Source organism: Haemorhous mexicanus, chromosome 20, assembly GCF_027477595.1.
Source record: "Haemorhous mexicanus isolate bHaeMex1 chromosome 20, bHaeMex1.pri, whole genome shotgun sequence".
Taxonomy (NCBI): domain Eukaryota; kingdom Metazoa; phylum Chordata; class Aves; order Passeriformes; family Fringillidae; genus Haemorhous; species Haemorhous mexicanus.
The window spans coordinates 4,606,271-4,630,879 of record NC_082360.1 but is presented as its reverse complement, the minus strand read 5'-3'; the positions used below and the strand labels follow the sequence as shown (position 1 = coordinate 4,630,879).

General features: G+C 49.9%; 2 protein-coding genes and 1 long non-coding RNA gene across 3 annotated transcripts; 1 reads left to right on the top strand and 2 right to left on the bottom strand.

Annotated features, from left to right (window-relative positions):
• Positions 1-1,489: 1,489 nt before the first annotated feature.
• SRP68 (signal recognition particle 68) lies at positions 1,490-15,880 on the bottom strand. Its single transcript, XM_059864760.1, has 16 exons — positions 15,691-15,880; positions 13,740-13,806; positions 13,119-13,232; positions 12,030-12,225; positions 11,247-11,329; positions 10,910-11,019; positions 10,511-10,593; positions 10,123-10,263; positions 6,715-6,813; positions 6,371-6,435; positions 5,930-6,089; positions 5,111-5,205; positions 4,747-4,876; positions 4,254-4,329; positions 3,373-3,425; positions 1,490-2,941 (listed from the first exon to the last, which is right to left on the bottom strand). Exons 1-16 carry the CDS (start codon positions 15,839-15,841, stop codon positions 2,714-2,716), a joined length of 1,851 nt encoding a protein of 616 aa, XP_059720743.1. The 5' UTR covers positions 15,842-15,880; the 3' UTR covers positions 1,490-2,713.
• A 2,737-nt stretch (positions 15,881-18,617) lies between these two features.
• Positions 18,618-19,071, bottom strand: LOC132336728 (uncharacterized). Its single transcript, XR_009488940.1, has 2 exons — positions 18,876-19,071; positions 18,618-18,766 (listed from the first exon to the last, which is right to left on the bottom strand). It is a non-coding gene; the product is annotated as an uncharacterized LOC132336728 (long non-coding RNA).
• Positions 19,072-19,347: 276 nt separating this feature from the next.
• On the top strand, positions 19,348-22,950 carry GALR2 (galanin receptor 2). The gene is made up of 2 exons (XM_059864594.1): positions 19,348-20,163; positions 21,475-22,950. The coding sequence occupies exons 1-2, from the start codon at positions 19,823-19,825 to the stop codon at positions 22,253-22,255; spliced, it is 1,122 nt and encodes a 373-aa protein (XP_059720577.1). The 5' UTR covers positions 19,348-19,822; the 3' UTR covers positions 22,256-22,950.
• Positions 22,951-24,609: the final 1,659 nt, after the last annotated feature.

Genomic DNA, 24,609 nt, shown 5'->3' with positions numbered 1-24,609 from the left:
TTGTGCTGCCCAGAAAAAGGTACCCGGACGTCCGTAACTCTTTGTTTTTATTGTCTCCTATTGTCTTAATTCAAATTGTCTAAATTATTATTACTCTAATTGTATTACTATTTTTATAACTATTTTATTACTATTAAATCTTTAAAATTTTAAAAAACAAGTGATTGGTGTTTTTCACACTCGCCAATTAATTCATGGAAAGAGCACAAGCACTTGAAAGGAACAGCGATGAAAGAGCAGGGCAGTGAAAGGTTCCAAGCCCCACAACATGCTCTGAACCTTGCCCTGGCTGTTCCAGGCCCAACACTGGGCCAGGGCAGGCCCAGAAGAATTGGTTTGTTCTGCACATCAGACACTTCACCAGCCTGCCCTGTGCCCCTGCAGCTCTGTGAGCCTCACCTGAGCCAGCCCAGGCTCCACTGCAGGGCTAAAACCCTCGGTTTTGTCAGCCTGGTCTGGTCTGCACCATGCAGGTGACTTCAATAACAATTTTTCCCCTTATTTACATTTTTAGGTTTCTTTTCCTGAGCCTCATCAACACCTTCCATGATTTAAGCCACACCACTGCTCATAAACCCCACTCCATTCACTTTCCACGAACATTACACCAAAACAAACAAGCCAAGAACTCAGAGTGGTGTTATCTGAGCCTTGGGGCAGAAGATCTTCCTCCAGAGCTAAGTGGCCATTCCCCAGGGGCTCAGCAGCCCCAGGTGATGGTGTGACCTCAAATCTTTGAGTGCTGGGGAGGCAAAGAGTACTCAGTGTTCCTAATACAAACTACACGTCTCAGAGGTCAGGAATAAAAGTTTATTGTTTTCAAATTCCTTATCTGCGTTCAACTCATCAGTTCCCTGACAAAAAACGTTTGGCAGAAAGAGGCCCAATTACTCTTAAGTTTTTGTAACTAGAAAGTGGCCACAGGAGGAGTTTCCCTGGAATCAATCCAGGCACAACACAGAGCTGTGGAAGGAGAGTTTGGTGCAAACCAAAGGAGAACACTCCTGTGATTTGATCCAAAAGCTAAGAAGAGCAGCTCAGCTAGACACAGGGACCAGGTGAGCCTGGTCATTGTGGGCCTTTCCTTGCCTAAAAGGAAATAGGCTGTAAGGGGAAGAGAAAGCTGCCAGTCAAGACAAAGTTTTCTAGAAATTGCCATCTGATGAAAAAAAGTCTTTCACATTGCTTTCACCTGTACACTTTCTGTAAAATGCCCCTGGAATCCAGAGGCAAAGAGAACTGGCTACAAAACCAGAAATTCCCATTTTGTTTCCATGCTGCAAAACTTAAACACAAACAAGAAGTTCCTCCTCCTGCTCCCACCTCTGAGCACGCAGTTCTTCTGTACTTCGAGAACTCACAAATCAGATCAAACTGAACAAAGTGAACATTCATATTAAAATAAAGGGAATTGTTAATTCCCCCCATTCATCTGACATGCACCTTGCAATGAAAATTCCCTTTACAACAAAAGCCCAATAATTCAAAATGGTCTTTCTGTTTCCAGCCTTTACTCCAATGCCTACAAAAGAAGAAAAAACACCAAGTCCAGACAACCAGAACAAACTCACCTGCCAGGACAGGCTGAGTGAAAACCCACACAGTGCTGGTGGAATCTTCCAAATGCTTTATTTAGGAACAGTTCTGCCCATGTGCTATGGGTTTTTTCCTACTGAATGGATCACAATTATGAAATTATCTGCACTTTCAAAGTGCCCATCCCCGTGGCACCTGGGTGCTTTATAAAAAAACGCTGTCTGGCACAACAGAGATGAATTATCACTCACAAACCTACTGGTCTGCTGTTCCTTATCCCTCATTTCATGTGTAGCTACTGACCAGGGACAAGAAACAATGCAACAGATGAACTCCAGAAAAAGATCATCTTGTTTTCAGGCAAGGTTTAGATCAGAGACAAAACAAACACCAAAAGACCCAACTTCCCAAGAAGAGCAAGTAGCTATTGCTAAAGCCACCCATGAAGCTATTTTCCCAGGAAAATACTTTCAGGAATAGGTTCTATACTGTATTTAGGTATTTAATGAAGTGTGTGTATGAATAGAGGATGCTATTGGCCCAGAGTACAAATTCACCACCATAGCAGGAGTAACCATCAACATTTGATGTTTGCCATCCTTATTGATAAGGAAAGAGGCTCTATTTTGTCATTTTAGAATGTTACAGTCTTAAAAAATACAGAGACTTCTGGGTTCAAAGGGAAGGAGAAGTTGCTGCCTTGGCTACTGTTCCACAGCCATCATGTGGAAGCCTCACCTTGCTGGTTTAGCTCTGCATCTACTTCTGCCTCTATTTCCCAGTTACACCCCAATTTCTAGATCAAAACAACAAATAATAATGTCAAATAATGGGGCAGAGGCAGGAATCAAATTGTATCTATGCCCTGGTCCATGGTGAGTAGATGTGTACCAACCCTGGACAGGTCACTGATCACAAAACTTCTCCAAGCAGAAAGGAATTTCTCTGTGCTCCAGGTTATTTTCAGCTATTTATAGTGTATGTTTGTTTCTGAGTAATTGTTTGTCTTTAAAACACTGGGAGAGAATGTGTGTGCACAGACATGAACACAGGACACTGAGGAGAAGATGGTAAAACTTCCCTCTTTTGGTTTCAGGTGCAGGTATTTGTGTCCTAGAACCTCTTGGAGCTTCTCCTTCAATACAGAATAAAACCTCTGTTCCTCTGGGGGTCCTGGTTAACTTTTGAATCCAAAAATGCCCTTTATATATCCTGTGAGACCACTCTTGGCCTTCTGCTCCACCTTGTCCTCCAGAGGTGGGAAAGCAACATGGTTAAGGGCCAGGTCAAAGAACAAGGGTTTGCATGGAATGGGCTGGAATCCTGGTGGGAAGTGCACGAGGCTGACTTGCTTGCTGACCAGGGAAGGATCGAGGCAGAAAGTCTCAAACCGTTCTGAGAGAGGCTGTAAGAGACCAAGGCAGGGACACAAATTGAATCCCAGTCACGTCAAAAAGGTCAAACATCAAACAGGGCTGAGCAGCAACTGAGACAAGAGAAGTTCAAGCTCCCTTGTGAGGCTTCTGGGGACTCTGAAAATTATTTAACCTCTTGTCAAAGCACAGCTGCAGGATCTCTGGAAAACCCTCCCATGTGCAGAGAGAAAACCAAATAAAGCAAGCTGCTGCTGGGAGCTGCAAGCTGCCTCCCAGCTCATACCCCACTGTGTCAGACACCTTCAGCACCAAGCCTAATAAAATCTCCTAAGTACACCAGTCATGACCAAATCTTGATCAATGTGACATTTCTTGTGTTGTGAGAGACACTCAGGTAACAGAATAAAGGTGATGGTCATTAAGAGCACAGCTATAATTTGCCTGAGCTCTTGGCTCTTACCTTGCCATCCTTGACCTGAGATGGAGACTCAGTCTCATGAGGATCATTTGCATCTGCAAAATTGAACAAAAGGGGGTAAGAATAACAGGCTTGACCTTGGTGTAGAGTAAGACTGTCTCAGGAAGCAGTTGTGCCCCAAGCTTAGCCATGATCCTTGCTCTCTGGGATACACAGGACAGTATTTTCAGCAGACTCAAATTGATTTCTAGAGTAAGCACCACACACACTCATCTACAGCCAACACAGCCCTGCAGTGGTGGAGCTTCTCCTTCACCCTGTCATGAGAAGGTCTGGAAAGCAGCACAGAGTTTGAGTGAAGCACACAACAAAAGACGATGAGAACACCCCAGGGAGGTCTGTTAAAGCAATATTAAGGCAATAAAGGAGGCAACACACTGCTTGTCCTGGATTGCCAGCAGCAGGCACAGCACAAACAGCAGCCCAAGAAATGACAAAGTCCATCCATCTCCCAAAGTTCTGTTGGCCAGGCTGACACTGACAGAGAGAACATCACTGCTCTCCCTCATCTTAGTTCACCCAACCAGGCAAAACTGGGATGAATAAGGCCAAAGTGTCTGCAGCAAAAAATGAAACACTGAACTGCTCTGTGCAGGCTCCCAAAATGGGTGCGCATCCCCAGGAAGAGTTTTAACATCTCTGGGCAGGGAGCAAGATGCCCATGTCCAGCCACTGCCTGCCTACTGCACTACACACAGCTAGAAGCAGCTAGAACTGGGGGGAAAGTACTTTTCCAAAGCCTGAGTGAATGGTGATGGAGAAACCTCTGGAACTGCAGAAATTAAATAAAAGGAATGAAATAGCTGCAGGGGCTTTAGTCAAGATACATTAGAGCAGAATTGTAGTATAGCTGTGTTACTCACCTAAAATAGCTGCTGCTTGCAAGGAATACTTCTCTGCATTGACTTGAGTGATGAGATCCTGAACATCAGGCAGCTCCTAGAGCATTAAAGAAAATTATTTGAGAGCCTGAAATGTGCCAGTCTAAGAGTCAGAGCAAAGGTAAAACCAGACAGAGTAAGAACTAAGGAATTAACTCCTAGTGTTGATAAGCTTTCCCAGAAGGGGAAAAGCAACAGCACTGTGCTTCAGGCACTACAGAAGTTCTATAAGAGAAAATGCACAGGTGAGAAAAAGTGGTAAATTGTTTTGGAGTTGGTGCAAGTCTGTCCCTCCTCCAAGGGAGCGGCCAGCTGAAGTGTTCCCATGTCACTAGAAGGTCTCTGCTATAATGAACATTACCCTTCTCCCTAGTTAAAGATCAGTCTTGAATTATAATGGCCTGGCATCTAATTAACAATAAATAGTGGGACAGAGCTGCTTCATAAAACTTCAGCTTCAGGACTGGGCTCCTACCTTCAAGCTGTTCCTGTGAGATCCAGCTCCCGACTGAACCTCGCGGGCGTATTTCAGCACCCTCTCGTACAGCACAAGGGCTTCACTCCACTTCTTTACCAGGACGTAGGACTGGGCAATGAAGAAACACCTGCAACAGTCAAGAGAGAGCATTCCTGACGTGTTTGTTGTCCACACCTTTTGCCAACTGAAATGACTGACAATAGGAGAGATCCTTAAGTAGCAGTGGGCAGTTTCCCTTTAGCAACCAGTGTCAAAGGACAGAGGAAACTGCATCAAAGGCCTGCACAGCACACAGAGCTGTGGAATTAAACTTCTGAAGGTGTCACGTGTGCTAAAGAAAACCTGGCTGTTTCTCAGTCACCTGTAAGCTTTGTACACGAGTGTCTTCAATCCAATCTCCTTTTGGAAGTTCTTGTCCTCTTCTAGGCCAGGAAGTTGTGTCAGTTCCACAAGGTTCTGTGCAAAAGAGTCAGAATAACAAATGCAGACATTGCCTTCCTCTGGAATCTGCTGGTCTAAGAGAAAACTGACCCTCTTGACAAGTCAACAGAACACTCCCAGGGAAATAGTTTCCAGTTTTCTAATTATCAGTTTTCCAACCTTGTGAAGGACTCTCATTGAAACTTGTGCAAGTTGCCCTCAGGACAGACTTCCTGACACAAACAGGAATTAGGACAAAGACTCCTTAAATTTCACATAAACTAATTCCTTCATAAGGCATTTCCCTCTCCCATTCACAACTGCTTCAGCCACAGGCTGCCTAAGTTAACTGCAGATTTATGGGAGAAATGGAGAACCTGCTTACGAAGAACAAGTATTTTTAGCTGCTACTTTCCCTGGCCAGCAGAAACTAAAGCAGCTCTAAGGGTGCTGCACAAGAGTCAGAAAGACTATTTTAAAACTGTATCAGAGTACACAACAAATGACACCCATTCAAGCAGCAGTTTCTGCTCATAACTGAAAGAGGTTTTTTGTGTTTCATGCAGATGTTGAACATCTTTGAGGTACTTGAAGGTACTCAGCTACTCTTCAGACTTCATGGTAGTCCACTTACAGTGCTGTATTTCTGCAATAACCTTTTGTAACACTCAGGTTTCCTACCCAGCCACATCCTGTTTATCCTACCCACACAGAGTTCTCTGGTAGGGCTGGAGAGATGGATGTGTTTTCTCAGCACTACCTGCAGGATGATGTCGTAGAGGCGGATGAGGTCCTGCGGCCGTGGCGAGCGCTTGCCGTCCTCGTCGGAGCGCTGCTGCTGCAGCAGGGCCTTGTGCAGGGACTTGGCCATGCTCTCGTTGCGCTTGATGGCCGTGGACAGCTTGATGTAGGTCAAATAACTGCCAAAATAATAAGAGAAATCCCATCAGCACTGTCAGAGCTACTCGGATATTACTCTATGTTCTGAACTGGTGGCGGAAAAACATCTGGGAGGTCAACGTGAGAGTCTGGAGTGAAATGTTTACAAAGCTGCCTGAATCAGATCCTTATCTGTACAGTCATCCCTTGGGATCCCAGAGGCCCACAACAAAAAACCCCATAAAACAAAACCAAACGAAATAAAATCTTGACATAAGAACATAGCTTCACACTAGCACTGGCAGCAATGTTTGCCTATTACCTGTGTAGGTACTGGATGTTGGACACCTTCCCAGAATCATTTTCCAGAGAGTGTTCTCGCTGCTTCTGTGGGCAATGGAGAAAAAACACTGCATGATTTACTTAAAACTGGCAGCCAAGGGATGAAAAACACAGAACTCAAAGTCTGAGTAAGCCATGGAAGTAACAGACTTCTAGGCAAAAGAGGGGAGGCTTCTCCACTGCTATTCCCCCACTCCAGTTCTGGAGAGAGTAAACTCAAATTTAGCAGCTCTTTATTAAAGAAATCCCAGCAAGTTGAACACTAAACCACCCCCAAGGAAAACACGGTGCCACTGGAAGTAGAAACTGGTGTTTGCTGCTTACCTGGTCAGGTTTCAATTCTTCCCGAACTGCCTGAATGGCATCTCTGCACTCACTGAGTAAAGACTCAAACAAACGTTCCTTTGTCTCCTCATTTTCTGCCTATGAGCAAAGGAGATTCAAGACAGATCAGAAATCAGAAATTTTTGTATGAAGCATGAATTAACTGAGGAGATTAAACGAAGTTTCTCCCAAATTATGTCTTTAAGGTCCATGGGTAGTTAGAACTCCAATATGTGCCTGTCTGCAACATATTCTTGGGGGAAATCTGCCAGAAATCTTGGGGAATAGGGTCAGTGCTGAGAACTGAACAGCAGTGAAGGCCTAGCAGACACAGCTCACGGCCTCATTCCTGCACCAGTTACCTTCCTTCCCAGTAACTCCACTCCCTTCCTGGATGGCACCAGCACTGCTCCCTGAGCTGAGGCTGGACTGCACTGTGGGAAAGGCACAGCAAGAAGAGCTGAGCAGTGCTGAACTGGCAAGCTACCAATGCAGACAGCTCTTGTTATGCTGATTTAATGTTCCCATGTGGTAAGAACATGCAGATGATTATCATTTCTCCACTCCCACTCTAGCAATGCTCACAGTGGCAATAACTTGCTTGTTTGAAGCATCTTTCACAGTAACCCTATATTTCAGCAGCAGGAGTGACCGAGTGCTTTGCTGCTGTCACCCTAAGTTTTGTTTAAAAAAAAAAAAAAGTGAAGCAGCTTTTGGCCTTCTGCCCCAAAACCAGAACTTGAAAACAACTTTCAAAAAACAAGTTGAAGCCTGATCTCTGCCTAATTTATTGGCATATCGCATACCCAATTAAACAAGCTCCCAAACCGAAACTCAGCCTTTATTCAGATGCTGAGAAGGAAACCAGGTGGAGATTGCAAGACTTTCAATGATTCAGTAAGAAAAAACTACTCAGAAGCAAACCTCAGCCTCAGAGATTGAAGGAGGATTCAAGAGCACCAGTACCATGTTCTGCCACTCCCATCTCATATAACAGTACAAGATGAACTTTGCTGCAATAAATTTGCAATTGTCAAAATTAATAAAAAAAAGTCTAAAACCATGCTCACTTGTTCACCTACTGTAAAAGCTCTACAGCCTCTGCCTCTCCACTTCCCACATTCACAAACCCAATCAGGAATGTTATTTTTACTCCCTCACAAAGCCTCAGGTATCCTGCGATGGAGGTGGTGGTTTTTAGGTTTGGGATTTTTTTTTGTTTTTAATTTAAGATTTGCTGTGAGAATTTTAAGGTGGGACTGGCTCCTGAGAATAACCAGAGACGAGTCTGACTGCATTCTCAACCTCACCCAGAGCAGCACAGCAATTTCACTGTAAGCACAAAAATGAAAACAGACACGGCCAGATCATTATTCAGGCACAAACAGGGTAAGGGCTGGGCCCTGCAATGAAACAAAGGCTTTCCTTTCCAAGCAAAAACTCCTTAAGCTGATTCTATGCATAAATACACATGTTCTGATTTGGGAGATATCAGATCACAGGACTGAGACACAAGTGCTACAGTTGGTGATTCAACTGTCCTGACAGAACTGCACAGGTTCATCTTAGAGGGTGCATGGAAACCAATTCCAAAAATGTGCAGTGCTCAGCTGTCAGATTTTCTTTGGTCTAAACCACTGAGTAACATCTCTGCAGTTATTACCACCCATTTTTGCTGCAACCTGGAGATGAGCACAGAATCCTTGAGGCAATACCAGCTAGGAGCACACCTGTGTCATGCAGCCTTGTCACTTCTACCTGGTGAGAGGCAATGGGCCCTCACAGTCACACCTTCAAATCCACAAAAGGACTGACATAAGCAATTTTAAATCTGGATTCCTTTTTCAGTTTGGCTTATTTGTTCTGTTCCTCCCATTACCAATACAGGACCAAAGGCAACAGTATAATTGCATTGGGAGACTCCATTTTTACACAAAACAGACTGGTTTTACTTCTAATTAAACCCTGCAGAGCACTGCTGTTATGTCACGGCTTCAGCTCAGGGAAGATGAGCAGAAAGGTGCCAAAGATCCCAGGAAGCACAATTCATTCACCTGAAGCTGGACTGCCCATAACAGCTGACACAAGTGCAGAACTGTTGCCAAAAAGGCAAGTTTTAGCCCTCTGGGAATGTAAAGAGTGCTGCTGCAATGCTCAGCTCTCACCAGTCCACTCAACTCCTCTGTTTAGTCACAGTTTCCCAGGAATAAAAAGCAAGATGGGAACAAATTCAGGCTGTTCTCCCAATACTTTAGAGAGCAACTAAACTGAGAAAGTCCAACTGTCAGCTGCCAGGATGGAAGTTAAATGAGGGAACTCCTGAGCTCTACTTCCACCTGCTGGCCACACTTATGTGCTTCCTGAAACCAAATCCATTCAGCAACATCCAATTCCTAACATTATGGGTAACACTCAGGTTTCCCATCCAGCCACATCCTGTTTATCCTAATCACACTCCTCTCACCACTACCCCCTGCTCTGGTCTTAACCCTCTGTAGGGCTTTTTTTTTTTTAAATTATTTCTCTTTTTATTTATTATTATTATTTTCCTAGTGATAAGAGATTTTTAATGCTGCAAAAATCCCATTTTTAGTGGCAAGAGTTATTACTGAAGATCCTTTCACTGTCTTCTAAAACTAAGTGTATATGCAGCCACTGAAAAGCAGGATACCTCCTCTGGCCACCACTTCCAAGGAAAAAAACTACAAGTGGAAAACTTGACTACAATACTAAAGACATGAACTGTATGTGCCACTGCAAGTTCCAGTGAGCTGGACTTCAATGATCCTTGTGAGTCCTTTCCAACTCAGGATATTCCATGATTCTATAAAGTGCTTCAAAACCATGTGAAATCGATTTACATCCTAACATTTATTAATCCACTTCCTGCTTTTGAAGATTTCCATAACTCAATAAGAGAACGGAATAGATCTCATAGTACCTGCTACACCTGGCAAATGGCTATTTGTTGCTGAAGAAAACATGGTCAATATGTATTTTCATTTTGGCTACTCTAAGTTGGAGTATTTGAGCAAGATGCTTAAAGAAATTAGAAGAGTAAATCAAAACCAGTTACTCTTAAAAATGTAACCTTCATTTCCAAGGGATGTACTAATAATAATGGTTATCACCCTGCTGCTGGAAGGCAGCCCAGAATGTTCCAAGGAGCCGGAATACTCAGAACAGCTCTCCCAGATCTACTGGATCTACTCCACTCAGCAGACTGTGAGAGCTATCCCCAGCTGACACTTCAGCTTTGGTTTATAATCAGTATTTCCCCACTTTTACCTGGAGCCTTCCAGTCCCAAGTTTGAAAAAAATGAGATTACTCAAAAGCTTTTAGTTCAGGTAACAGGTATTGCACAGAAGGAAAGAGGATGGTTAGAAGGGCAGGATGCAGAGGGTTACCTGAGCAATTGCTGCCTCGTTGTCAGCCAGCCCCAGCAGGAAGATCCTCACTTTGTCAATCTTCACTGGGACAGTTCTCCCTCTCCACTCCACCTCACTCATCGTGGCTGCCTGCTTTGCCCGAGTCTGGGTGATCAGTGCCTGCACAGAACACACTGAGCTTAGGAGCTTGAATTTACAGGGATGCAAAACTGAACCTCCTGAATTCATGTTAGACTTGGCTACTTTGAAATCAAAGGGCTTTTTGGGAAAGTGTTGTTTCCCACAGAGCCTAGGCTTGCTTGCTCACTTCTGTTCCATTCTGGCTCTTGAATGGTTTGCTGCAGCAATATTCATGCTCAGCACAGTAATAATGAATATTTCAAGCTGAGGCATGCAAATAAATTACCTCCAGTTTTTCTGCAAGAAGACCTTCAGTGCCACCCGACCTCAGTCTCATCTGCATCAACTCATTCATGGCAGACTGGTCACCTGAGAGAATCAACAATTTGACTTCAAAATCACTTTCATATACAAAAACTAATCATTGGATTTTACACTGGCAGTTTAGGGAAAAGCTTGCAATGTCATTCTAACTTCATAGGCAAGCTACCACAAACTGTTATTCTGTCTTTCTACACATAACCACAGGAGCTGTTGCAAAATAAGGCCCTTTCTGCATTGCTAAACTGTCCCAAAACATGAGTAGAATTTGCCCAAAATATTATGGCCTCAATGTCACTTAGACCAGGGTTTAACTAAATCAATATTGCTTTCCTGGGAACAGATGAGGCCCCCCTTCCCTTACCAATGTTGTAGGCACAGTAGCGGATGTTGGGCGAGATCTCCTCCACACGCTGGTTGTACAGCACAGCTTGTTCTTCTGTGAAAGCATTGGCCAGCTTTTCATAGATGGTCCTACAGCAAAGGACAGATATTAGCACTGCAGTGTGTGTCACTTGTGAGGTGCTATCCTAAGGGAACAGTTTGTGTCTGTGCTCTGGAGGATGCTATTTCTTCAGCAGCACCTCCCAGTTAAGCACAACTAACAATGCACAGAGTTAGTTATGTTAGTTTACTTATGTACATAACTAAAGTGATCTGGCACTATTTCCTGAAGGAAGCTGGTGAAGGGAGGGACTCACTTGCATTTGTTGAAAGCCTCCATTGCTGCCTTCCACTCCTGGTGCTCGAAGCGAAGCATGCCGGTGAGATAAGCCATGTACGCCTGCACACAGAGCGAGAGCAAGGTCACTTCCCCCCATCAGCAGCCTAATTGGTGCCACCTTCACAGGAAGGCTGCTCTGACTCCTGCAGTGGGTAACTAAGCCTTGCCCTTTTCATTGGGGCTTCCCACAGAAGACAAGTGATTTGGATGACAGGTTACAGCTACCTACCTCTTCTCCTTTAACTGACTCTGCTGCATTTCTAAGGAACCACAGAATCATAAAATGGAATCACAGAATGTGTTGGAAAGGAGCTTAAAGATTATCTAGTTCCAACCCCCCTGCCATGACAGCAACACCTTCCACCAGACAAGGTCGCCCAGAAATTAAAGATATTTCTTGTTTGTTATGCAATGGCCCACTAATGTCACACAACTTTTTTCCCCAGCAATATGCTATACAATGGCAGTTGAATTAAATGAGTACAGCACTGCTATTCAAAGATTTCACAAGAGTTGTTTCCTGTTTTCTAGGAACCAAACCCCCAAATCTTGCATTCTAGGTGGCTACTTCAGCACATTTAACAAAAAGGTAACTCAGTAGATAAGCAGTTTCTTAGGCTGTGTTGCACCATCTTAGCTGCCTTCAATTCTTTGTACTTTAACTACCTGTTGAGCAATAATAATTATTTCTTCACCCCAAATTCCAAAGGTTTCTTGTTCAGCCCTTGCTGTACAACAAGATGAAAGTATCAGTGGTTACCTGAGCTTCCAGCTTTGTCTTGGCATCCACCCTGTTGCTCTCACAGAGCCTCTCCAGCTCCTCGGCGTGTTTCACAGCCTTGCGCAGCCGCGAGAGCAAATGGAAGCGCTTGCGGGGCTCTGTGTTGGCCTCCTGCTTCAGCTGCATGGCATAGCTCCAGGCCCTCTCTGCATCCATCAGGATCAACAGCAAATACCTGCAGGGCCCAGGGGGGTGCATGGGACAAGAATGATACTCAGACAAGAGTTGTATCACCACCAGCTCTTTGCCATTTGGTCTGCCAAGTTCAGTAGCAGTAGTTGGTTAATAAGAGGCAGATGCTTTTACTTTTTAAAGTTCTAAGCACAAAAAGTCTTGTTATTCCTGACTAGTTTCTGCTGTGTTTCTCACTCAGAGGTGTAATGACTCCACTGAGGAAGAGAAATAGCTATCATTCTGTAGTACCACAGACCCTACAAAGACAAGGGATTTATCATTTTAGGCCACTCTTAAAACTGATTCAAAATGTTCTTAACAACAGAGGTGAATGCAGCATCATATGCTGTTTTCCCACAAGGAAAGATGAGACAGGAAACATTTCAAGTATTCCTAAAAGATGGGAAGTGAACCCTAAATCCTGGCTACTCTCCACATATTCTGTCAGACAAACATTCTGTCAAATTTAGAAGATTCAAGTAAAACTTGCAGTGCAATATTTCTGTTCAAACAGAAGGGATTGAATCTCTAACCTCAACCTTGCTAGCTACACCATTTACATTACCAGCATTCCCATGGCTATCTCGCAACAGACCTGAATAAGCATTTCCTCCTCAATGTCACAAGAATTTACTGATTATGAGAATAATCCATTTTAGCAACTATGAGGGAAGAGAAGGAACAGGCTGCTACTGCTCCTTCTTGTCCCATTGGATCTGAGCAGTGTCTCTTGCACCTGCACTACAGCCTGACCTTTTATTAATATCAACAACACACATCTCTGAAATTATTTGAATGATATTGTACAAAATAGTTTTCCACCTGAAACAGAAATTACTGAAAAGAAACTCTTCGGTACCATTCTGATTTTTCCATTCCATCCAGTCCCCGTACCTGTTGTCTGACAGAATCTCTTCAGTTACTTTCTTCCCAGTGAACTTGTGTCTGTTGCCCATCTTGAAGTTGAGAGTTTTGCGGAGCCGCCTCAGCCTGCGGGAGCAATAACCCCTAAAAAAAGACAAACACAGTCAGTTTAGCCAAAGGACAACTTTGCTTCTGTTTACTGCTCTATCCAAATAGGAAAAAAAAAATTAAGGCTGTAGTAGGCAATGTTTTAACAAAAAACTCCATGTGTGACATACGGTAGCTCAAAAACTACCTGTAAAGCAGCAATTAATAGAAAACAAGGTAAGAAGACATGTAGTTATTGATAATCTTGAAAGATCAGGGTGATGTGGTCATTTCTAACTGCTTTATGTGTGTTTATTGAACACTGAACTCTGGAGGAGTACAGTGCCTACCAGGGAGGTGTGAACACAAGCTCCTATGAGCAGTGGAGACGCAAGAGCCAGCCTGCACAGCCACAGCACAGCCAAGGGAGGTCAGCACACAGGGCCCCACGTGAAACAGCCTGTCAGGGGTTTTCAACTGGCAGAAAGGTTTTGTTGCCTGCTACAGGGGGTTACAATGTAAATGAAGTGAAGGCAAGCCCCAGGAGCAGCCCCCAACACTCACCTGTACCTCTGGAAGTCCCCATGCCTCAGGCCGTGCTGCTGCTGGGACTCCTTCACGATCTGCAGGACTGTGGCTCGCGTTAAGGCACACTCGTAGTGCAGCAGCACCAGCTCACCCTTCCACCCCACAAGAACAGCAGGGAACCCACAGATCCCATCAGACAAACACACTTTGAACAGTGGGGCACCCCAAAACCTCCTAAAAGCAGAGAGCTGATGGCTCTAAAGCACCTCGTGAGCCCACAGCTCCCTCCAGAGCTCCTGCCTGTCAGCAGAGATCAAGACAAACCTCAAGCACCTCCTGCAGACACCCACAGGAGTGCTGCTGTCACCAGAGCTCCTTTTGGGACAAGGACCCATCCAGGATAATACACCTGGCTACAGGACCTCCCCAGCCACGCTTGTGACACAGATTTGTAGTAAAATCTGAGGTAGAGAAGCTTACCTGCCCAGGAATGTCCTCTCACTCAGAAAAAGGATAAAAACACCCTGAACAGAATCACTGCTGCCTCCCCAGCACAACCAAACAACCAACCAACCAACCAAACGGCCTTTTGAGCACAGAACCTCATCAGAAGAGTTTTTGGAAATAACTCCAGGGCTGATTTTCTCAATTTTTCAGCACACTTCTTGTCTTGCTGCAACAAATATCAATGACACAGAGCACTGCCCTGTGACCAGGGGCACCATCACTCCATCAGTTCCATCCAGTCTCCCCATCCTTCAGTGTACTGGCAGAGCTCCTGCACTTCCTTTACTTCCTCAGTTATTCCTGCCAAATAAAACCATGCCACATTCTAGTGAATCTGATGGTTTTCATTCAGTTTACATGGCAGGTTATTTTGTGAAATAAAATCTCCAGCACACACAAGAAATCTCTGTGCTATATATATTCATATCCTAAAATTTCCTTATAAGCTTTACCAAGAAGCCTTTAAAGAAAACCCAAAAGAGAAAACCAGACTGTACAACAACCCCAACAAAAGAAAAACTACAACTATACCTAAAGAAACCACCAAACATTTAAAGTTTAAAATGCCAGATGTCTAGCAAAATGTTTTCTTGGGACTACACCTAAAAGAAAGTCTCTGAAATATTAAAACCCTCCACCAATAGTTATTACACTGAATTGGTCTATTTGCAGAACAACCAAGTCCAACTGCAAAGTCTCAACACAGCCCTCCTCATCCCTGCTGTCTACCCAAGATTTTTTTCAGACTTTTATCCTGCACAGCTACTTGCTGAATTCATACCCCCTTTTATTGAACTTTTAGATTTTTTTTCACTGACTCAGACAATCCCAACATTCCCAGGGCAATTGCTATGTCTGCACCTTACTCCACAGTTACTGACTACACAACACCTGCCATATGCCACGTGGAAAACTGCAACCTGATTTCCCCCGGGCTTTCCCTCTGACCCAGAAGATAAAACTCAGCTCTATCACAGCTGTGCAGCTGGACTGGTTTCACATCCAAGTTTCACCTACAAAACCTCCACGAGCTTTACACGCCGAGATTTCAGAAGCACTAAATCTGCAGGACCCAATCTGCCACCTCAGCGCAGCTGTTAAGGTTTTTTTATGTATTATTGCTCATTTCAAGCCACAGTATCACCACGAGCAGCTCACGGGTGCCCTGCTCGTACCCTGAAGCACACGGCCCAGCACACAGCCCCGCTGTGGACAGTGACGCCAGCTGCCACGGGGCTCGGAAGGAGACGCAGCCCAGGTAGAGCGCGATTCCATAAATCAGGAAAGCCAGCTGGCCTTTTATCCAAACCAAACCCTCACAGACCCAGGCCAGCACTGCCCGCACCTCCGGGGTGCCCGTGTCCCTGTCCCCGCCATCCCTGCCCGCCCGGGCCCTGCGAACCCCGCGCTGCCGCCACGTCCCCCCGCCGCCCACGGGGCCGGGCCTTTCACGTCCCCCCGCCGCCGCTGCGCAGGATGCTCTCCAGGCCCAGGCTATCGCCGAGGCCGCCGAGCTGCGGCCCCGTCGGCCGCTCGTTCTCCTTGTTGTCCTTGCCGTCTTTGTGCTCCTTGTTCTCCTCCGCCCCGGCACCGCGGCCGCCGCCGCCGCCTCCCTGACGCTCCGCCGCCATCTTACACCGGGGCCGCGGCCGCGCTGCATCACGGGCCGGGAGAGCTGCGAGCGGCCGCGCGGGGGCTGCCGGGAACGGGGAGGACCCGGGGGGGAGCCGGGACAGGGATCGGGATCATCTGGGACAGGGAACGGGGGGAACCTGGGACAGGGATCGGGATCATCCGGGACAGGGAACGGGAACAGGATTGGGGGATCCGGGACAGGGAACGAGAACGGGATCATCCGGGAACGAGACTGGAACGAGACTGGGAACGGGGGATCCGGGACAGGGAGCGGGAACGGGATTGGGGGATCCGGAACAGGGAGCGGGAACGGGGAGAGCCTGGGACAGGGAAGGGGAACGGGATCGGGATCGGGAAGGGGATCGGGGAATCCGCGACAGGGAACGGGAACAGGACTGGGATTGGGCTCCGGGACAGGGAACGGGATTGCGATCGGGAACGGGCGATCCGGGACAGGGAACGGGAACTGGGAGAGCCCGGGACAGGGATCGGGATTGGGAACGGGGGATTCGGGACAGGGAACGGGAACGGGATTGGGATCGGGGGGAACCCGGGACAGGGAAAGGGATCGGGATTGGCATCAGGGTCGGGGGGTCCCGGCGGCCTCCCGGGGCCGGGCCCCGCCCAGGGTGCGGATGCATCCCCGCCCGGCCCCTCCTCCCCGTGTCCCGCTCATTCATCCCGGACTGAGCCCCCAGCACCGTCACTGTGCTCTGTCCCAGGGCCACCCCAATGCTGACCCCAAAATCAGCCCCACCCAACCCTGCCCCGCTCACCCACCCAGATGGGACCCACAAATCAGCCCCCAGGGCACCCCCCAGGATGACCCCGCTCCTGGCGGTGCTCCTGCTGTGGCGGTCCCGGGGGAGCCTCTCCCTCCATCCCTCTGCCCCTGCCCGGACACTGCCACCCTGCTGCTCTGGGCAGCTCTTCGGGAGAGGGGCTTTCAATTCCCCCGGGCAAAGCACTAAAAACAAATCCTCCCAGCTCCAGCCGCCTTAACCCCTTTGGGCTGTGCACCTTGGAAAGAAGAGACTGCTCTTATCTCACCTCACCCCGGAGCTATTTCATGCTGTAAGCACTTAAGACCAAGTCCTTTGCACGTGGAGTTGAATACCTCATTCGGGACGATCAACAAATTTGTTTGGGCACCTAATGGTAATATTTACAAAAACCCTTATAAGTACAAACTGCTCCAAGAGCTGCTCGTGCCCCAGACCCATCTTTGCCAGCCCTGGGCTCTGCTACACGTTGCTGTCAAACTCCCTGAAGCAATTTGGCTCCTCTCCCCTTCCAAGGGCTCAGCTGTGACCTGTTATTCCTGATTTCAAACTTCTCCTTTCCTCTCATAGAAAGCAAAGCTCAAAGGAAAAAATAAAGAAATAAAATCAACCATGTCCTCAGGTGGCAGCTTTCTGTGCACATCTTGTAAAGTCTCTTGCTCCAGGCTCCCAATGCATCTCCCAGGGATTCATTTCATTCCCCATCTGAACCCAACTGTGCTCCAGGATGATGCTGAACTAAGCAGGCACAGCGATTAAAGCCCATTTTACGAACAACAGCTCCTCCCTTGCAGCTCACACAGGCTTGGCTTAGGCTGGCACAGCAGCACCCACCCTCAGGTGCCCAAAAAAGCACCCAAAGGACCTATTCCAGTGTCAGGACAGCCACCAGGTATGGCACAGGAACATTTCTGCCACACCGCCTTTCTTGCACACTGGCAGGAAGATTTGCTGCTCCTCTGGATTCCTCTGGAATCTGGAAATGGGAGGATAAAACCATCACCTGCTGCCTGGGTGTGTGAATTCCTCCTGCAGAGCTGGTTCTGCCCTCCCCCAGGGCAGATGGGTCACACAACCCTGCAGAGCTTAGAGGGAGCCTTGCAGCGAGGCTGAGCTGCCTTTGGTATCACAGGGACTGCTGCAGAGGATAAATCCACAGAGTCACAGGCACTCACAACCCTCTGCCAGCCCCACAGCGTGCCTTTTCCTAGTGGTTTTGGCCTTTTCCTATTGATTTTGGCCTTTTCATATTGGTTTTAGCCTTTTCCTATTGATTTTGGCCAGGGGGTCTTGCTGTTGGGGATCTGGATCATCCTCCTGCACCCCTGCCCAAATAACCCGTCTAGGTCTCAGGACAAGAATATATTTTGCTGCTATTTATTTCTATCCTGCTACTTCCAAGTTTAACTGCTATTGGGAAGAAACTGAGTGTTTTCTCTCATTTTGTTAAAAATAATCTCACTCTGCAGCATAAGGGTGGACCCAGCCTCTCTGCAGGCTGACCAAAGACACCACCAGTACTATCATCCAAATACCCTGTGGTGTCTGAGGACACAGGGCAGGTCCCACACGGTGAAACCTCCCTGGGGCCAGGCTTTTCCACGAGTTTCCCAGCAATCCCCATGGTCGTGGCTGGGGTTGTGGCACGTAAGTGGCTCCCTGGGGACATGCAGAGGAAGGCAGAGCTGTGCTCCGTGTCTCAGCAGTTCCTTGAGCCTTGTGGGGTACCCGAATTTCTGCTGTTCTCCTCCAAATTGCCTGCTTTTCCCTGTGGGGTGTCATCAGGAGCACGGAGCATCCTCACCCCAAAGGGGTCCGGTCACCTCCAAACGGGAGCTGGTTTTGTGGAGCTGGGCAGCCCAGGGTAGAGCGGGCTCCGTGTGCACTGGTGGCCATGTCCCAGGGCTGTGAGTGTCCCCAGGGCCCCCAGCAGGGCGGGCTCAGCGATGAACGCCCACTAAGAGAACGGAGAAGCCGTGGAGTGAGTTAGTTACAGAAGTAATTGACGCATTAAGTATTTCTCTCTCCACAGAAGCAAAACAAGGCAGGCTGGGGTGGGGTCAGTCGGAGAGTCCTTGGAGAGCTGAATGCAGCGGCTGCTCCCAAGGCTTCCACCCGTGCAGGACCAAAAAGGCAATTCTGCAGGAAGAAGACGCGGCACGGAAAAGATTTGTTCTCGCTGCAATGTATCACGCTGCTCTTCCAGCCGAGGGGAAAAGAGAGGTTTCTCCTGAAAACATGGGCTCACCTCGGGTGTTGTGGTGCGAGGATTTCGCTGCCCGCTGGAGAAAGCGGGCACCTTCGCAGGCAGAGGATCCCCATTCCTAAAATCCAGCCCTGCAGCCCCTGGGGGTGAACAAACAAACCCTCTTTCAGTGGCGATAAGAAAACCCCGCAGACGCCTCACTTTGGGTGCCCAGCTCCTTTTGGGGTGCCCAGCTCCCTTGGGGTGCCCAGCCCGGCTGCCCCAGCCCCTCCGGAGGGGTAACAGCACTAAGTGACATTTCCCCCTCATCCCAGGGCAAACCCGGCCCGGCCCGAGCCCCTGAGCCCCTCGAGGGGAGCGGGGTGGGGATCCCCTCCCCGGGGCGCGGTGCGCGGGGCCGGGCGGGAGCCGCGCCCGGAGCCCCCCGGCCCCCCCCGCTCCGCCGGCGCACGGAGAGCGCCGGAGCCGCCCCGCCGGAGCCGCCCCGAGCTCCCGCACACCCGGAGGAGGTGAAGGGCCCCCGGCTCCCCCGCGTCTCCCCCGCGCCCCCGCCGGCTCCCCGTGCGCCCCAGCGCGACCCCCGCTCGCTCCCCATGCACCCCCTTTCCCGTGCAGCTCCCGTGCGCTCTCCGTGCTCCCCTTCCATCGTTCTCCCCCTTCCCGTGCATCCGTTCTGTGCTCCCCAGCGTGCTCTCCCTGCACCCCCTTTCCCGTGCAATCCCTGCTGACCTCTCCGTGCACCCCCTTTTCCTTTGCATCCCTGCTGCACTCCCCACTGCACGTCTTTTCCTACCCACCCCTTTCCTGTGCATCCCCGGTGTGCTCCTCGCTGACCTTTCCCCGCACCCCCTTTCCTTTTTCCTCCCTTCTGTGCTCCCCACCGCGCTCTCCCCGCACCCCTGGTGCCCCCCACACTGATCTCCCTGTGCCCCCCGGTGCTTTCTCCACGCACGCTGCCCCCTCCAGCCCCTGGCCGTGCACTCCCGGCCATGAACGGCTCGCTGGCGGGCTCCGGGGGGGGCTGGCAGCCCGAGTCCGTCATCATCCCCCTCGTGTACTTCATCATCTTCCTCGTGGGCACCGTGGGCAACAGCCTGGTCCTGGCTGTGCTGCTGCGCAACGGGCAGGTGAAGAACACGACCAACCTCTTCATCCTCAACCTGGGGGTGGCCGACCTCTGCTTCATCCTCTTCTGCGTCCCCTTCCAAGCCACCATCTACACCCTGGAGGGATGGGTGTTCGGGCCCTTCATGTGCAAGGCCGTCCATTTCTTCATTTACCTCACCATGTATGCCAGCAGCTTCACCCTGGCCACCGTCTCCCTGGACAGGTAGGAGAGGGAACGGGGGGAGGGGCTGCCTGCATCCTGAGGTTCTCCTTTCTCTGGATCCCACCGGGGCAGGGAGGGGACAGATTCCCCTGGAGCTAAATCCTGACTGCTGTGATCTCTCGGGGCCCCTGGGGGAATCCAGGAGCATTTCCCAGTTGATGTGTGTGAGGAAGTGCAACCACCGAGTGTGAGGGGCTGCAGATGGGGATCCCTGGCCCCAGTGCCCAGCTGGAGGAAGCTTTCAGACCCCAAAGACTGGGATTTATCCACAGGCCCCGGCAGTGCAGTGGGGATGAAAAAATGCAAATGAAGCAAAGCTCAGTCCCTGTGCAGCTCTGGCTCTTTCTGGGATGCACAGAGAGAGCCCCTTCCCTCCCAACAGCCCCTGGCAAAGCAGGCAGACCTTGAGGAGAAAAAAACACTGGGATGTTTGAGCTGAAACACTGATTTTCCCACCCTCCCCTTCTATTAGCAAACAGGCCCTTTCTGTCCCTGTGCTGTCCCTTGTCCCAGTGATTATCCCAGCCCATTCTAGGGTGGGTTTTGCTGGGAAGCCTGGTGCTCCTGCCTGTGCTTTACCTCAGTCCCTGCCTCTGCAAGGGCCAGTGAGTTATGACCCTGCAGCAAGCAAGAGGCTGGGAGCTCCTGGTGCTGCTCCACTCAGTGCCCAAACCCTGCGAGGTGGGATGTGGAAAGTCCATGTCCCAGTCCCCTGGGAGGCCCTGCAGCCTGGCTGGATGTGTCCTGCCATCCCAGCACAGCCCTGCACGGGCTGCTGACAGCATCCCTAGGGGCTGCCTCTCCCCCTGTATCCCACAGAGCAAAGGGAACAGATGTGTTGAGCAAGGGAGGGCTTGCACAAGCCTCAGATGTGAGTGCAATTAAGGGACTAGCTAATTACAGAGCTGGAAAGGGGTGATGTGCTCTCATGTGTGCCAGTACAAGGAATGCTGTGTCTGGGGTTCCTGGGCACTTGCACCTGACTTTGTATCCTCACTGCTCCAATCATTTGTTCCAGACACTGGTGAAGTGAGGGTCTGTTCGATTAGGGGAGGGACACAAGGGGACCATCCCCATTGTCCCCACAACCACTGCCAAGAGCAGAGGGTGACAGGACAGGGTCAGGGAGAGAATCTTCCTCAGTCCTTTGTGCTGCACAGGGTCTCTAAGAAGCACCAGGGAATCAGTTGTGTGATTCACTGCCCTGGAAATCCCAAATCTTTTCTGCCCTTTCTCCAACCTGCTCCTGGCGATGCTCTCTCTGTGCCCTCCCCAAGACTGCAGCCATTTCCCTCTCCCTTTGCGATGCAGGTATTTGGCCATACGATACCCCCTGCACTCCAGGGAGCTGAGGACACCCAGGAACGCCCTCCTGGCTATTTGTCTCATCTGGGGGCTCTCCTTCATCTTCTCGGGCCCTTACCTCAGCTACTACCAGGAGTTCCAGCTGGCCAACCTGACTGTCTGCCACCCCATCTGGGAGATCTCCCAGCGCAAGATCATGGACATCTGCACCTTCATCTTCAGCTACATCATCCCCGTGCTCATCCTGAGCCTCACTTATGTGCGGACTATTCGCTACCTGTGGCGCTCCGTGGACCCCCTCCAAGACATGTCAGAGTCCAAGAAGGCCAAGAGGAAGGTCACCAGGATGATCATCATTGTGGCCGTGCTGTTCTGCCTCTGCTGGCTGCCCCATCACCTGGTCATCCTGTGCGTGTGGTTTGGGTACTTCCCCCTGAACCACTCCACGTACGTGCTGCGCATCCTCTCGCACGTCATCTCCTACGCCAACTCCTGCGTCAACCCCATCGTCTACGCCCTGGTCTCCAAGCACTTCCGCAAGGGCTTCAAGAAGATCTTCAGCTGCCTCCTGCACAAGAAGGCAGCGCACAGGGTGCACGTGGCCCAGGCTGCCCACACGGTCAGCACGCTGGAGGCAGAGCTCAGCGAGGTGACCCAGCTGAGCGAAGCCCTGCCCGGGTGCTCGGCCACGCGCTGCAGGGCCCCCGTGCAGCCCTGGGGGGAGGCAGGGCTGCAGGGGCAGCAGCAGAGAGCAGATGGCTCCTCTGTCACCTTCAACGTCAGCTAGCAGAGCTCCCTCCCACCCCAGGGCTTTGCAGTCTCCTGCAGCATTGCAGGCCTGGGGCCGGGCTACATTTTGGGTTGAAATGGGTCCAGTTGAATCCTGTTCATTCAAATGCACTCAGATATCACAACTGTGATGGTGCTGATACAAACTCAGCCAAGAACCAACCAAGGACAGGATTTGCTTCCACCAAGCACTTGCTGAGAGCAGAGAGATCAAACCCAAAAATCCACTGCCATGTGTAAACACCTGCTCCTCTGTCATGGATGGACTTAGTCCTGTTGCATCTACACCCAGAGCCTGTGAAAAGCTCTGGCCCCTCCAACCAGCATCTGGAGCTAGTGGGTGCACTTTTAGGGACATTTGGAAAGTTTTGGTTTGTTTGTGTCCTGGTTTAGGAGCTGCATCCCAGCGCTGGGCACAAACCCAGCTCAGGTAGGAAGATCCAGGAACGAAGCACAGAAGGTCACCAAGGACCAAGGGGAGGGAGGTTGTTTGCCAGGGAAGCAGAGCCATGGACCCATGGTAGGGGAAGGATTTTAAAGCCTTTGCACAGCCTGGGGACAGCTCAGCATCTCAAGAAGGCAAGGTGCTCATGGAGACAAGCAGGGCACTGACACTGAGGTGGGACGGCCAGGGCTATGTGAGAGCTGGGAGTGCCCAGCACACCTGGGAATAAATAAAGCCCCTCCACCCCACCTGCTGTGTCCAGCTCCTTTGGGAAGCCCCAGAGCTGCAGTGGAGGAGAGGCTGGGGGGTGGTGGGACCTGCTGGATGCAGGGAAGCTGAGGGGGGATGGAGGATGTGGGTGATGCCCGAGCACATCCCTGGAGGGGGGCACTGTGGCTCAGGAATGTCACTGCACTCGCTGAATGAAGCTGCCCACAAGAGGCTGCTGTGATTCACACTCCCACCTCTTAACCCTGCAAAGGCTCCACGGGTGCCTGAGCCACCGGCCACCGGCCAAGGGCTAAATCCTTCCTTTTGTTTACCATAAGAGCATCAGGGACCAGGATCAAGTCACCCTTTTGAAAACCCCGTGGCAGAGCACAGCCAGAGGTGGCGGCCAAAGTGCAGGGAGCTGGGATGAGCTCTGCATCCCTACAATTCCCAGGGGTGTACCCCAACAGCCCCCATGAAGGTCAGGTCTCTATAAACTGCCATTACAGAGGCTTGAAGTCTGTCTGCACAGAATTCACTGTTGTGAATCCCCACAGCAGAGCTCCCCAGGGCTGGGATGGGTATTTCTGTCCAGGACCCTGGCTTTCCCTGGGGGTCTGCTCCTGACAGAGCCCTCCTCCACCCAGCCCCAGTGCTTGGCCTTTTTTTCTTGAGAAGCTCTTGACTGTAAAACATTTCTTTTCCCCTGCTGAGTGTTATTATAACCAGATCTTCCTCTCCCCACAGAGAGGGCCATAAATTGGCCACCTCCTCCTATCAGTAACAGTGATATTTAGTCTAGTCCTGTTCCCAGCATAAGTCACAGAGAGCAGCATATAAGCAGCTCCATTAATTACATCTGCATTTATCTCCCTGCTCAACCCTTCACAGCCAGGGAAAACATTGAAGCAGCTGCACAAACACAGCTAAAAGCCTTACTTTCCTTGGGCTCTCATTTACCTCTGCTCTGAGAGCCACAGGATCTGCCTCCAACAGATCCCACACACACTGAGGGGTTCAATCCACTCTCCTGGGCAGTTATCAGCTCACCTTGGGGACGGAGGTATTGGCCAACCCCCTCTGCACTGCCCAAGGGCACAGGTCCCTGTGCTGGCATGGCAGGAGGTGCAATATCCCCATGGCCCCTGTCAGAGACACTGATTCTGCTCCCCCATCCATTCCACCCCAGCCTTTCCAACAGCCTCCCAAGCCCATGGCTGACCCTGCCCTGCCCTGCCCACTGCTCTAGAGCTGCCCAGCCACACCCTGACCACTTTGAAGATGCGTCCCAGGACACCCCCTCCCCAGATCCCAGCCCAAAGCATCACTGTGGCCCCTCTGGGCACCACTGGCACCTGCTTATTTCTGGTCACTGCTCAGCAATGAGGTCCCAAAGGGTGACAGCAGGCTGGGGGAAGGCTCTGCACAGCTCCCAGCCTGGGGGGGCTGCACCTCACTGCTGCCTCCAGCATCCCCAAATCCCCACATGCACAGGGCTCACATGGCTGCTCTACCCTCTCCAGGGGCAGAGAGGGGCTTGGTGATGGTCAGACAGCAAGGTCAGAGCTCTGTGTTGTGACACATCCAGCATCCCCCTCCTCATTTTATGAATCCTCACCCACCCATTGACTCTCACTTGGCTGCAGGTGTAAGAGTGAAGCCTGGGCCAGATCATTACACTACTCACAGCAAATTCA

Bases quoted from the DNA above. Each gene is read 5' to 3' on its own strand.
- SRP68 (XM_059864760.1), bottom strand. From the start codon at position 15,841: ATGGCGGCGGAGCGTCAGGGAGGCGGCGGCGGCGGCCGCGGTGCCGGG. The intron at 13,233-13,739 runs GTGAGTGTTGGG...GTCTTTTTTTAG, and splicing joins GGGGACTTCCAGAGGTACAG to GGGTTATTGCTCCCGCAGGC. The intron at 6,436-6,714 runs GTAAGCAGCAAA...CATTGCCCACAG, and splicing joins AAGAATTGAAACCTGACCAG to AAGCAGCGAGAACACTCTCT.
- GALR2 (XM_059864594.1), top strand. From the start codon at position 19,823: ATGAACGGCTCGCTGGCGGGCTCCGGGGGGGGCTGGCAGCCCGAGTCC. The intron at 20,164-21,474 runs GTAGGAGAGGGA...TTTGCGATGCAG, and splicing joins GCCACCGTCTCCCTGGACAG to GTATTTGGCCATACGATACC.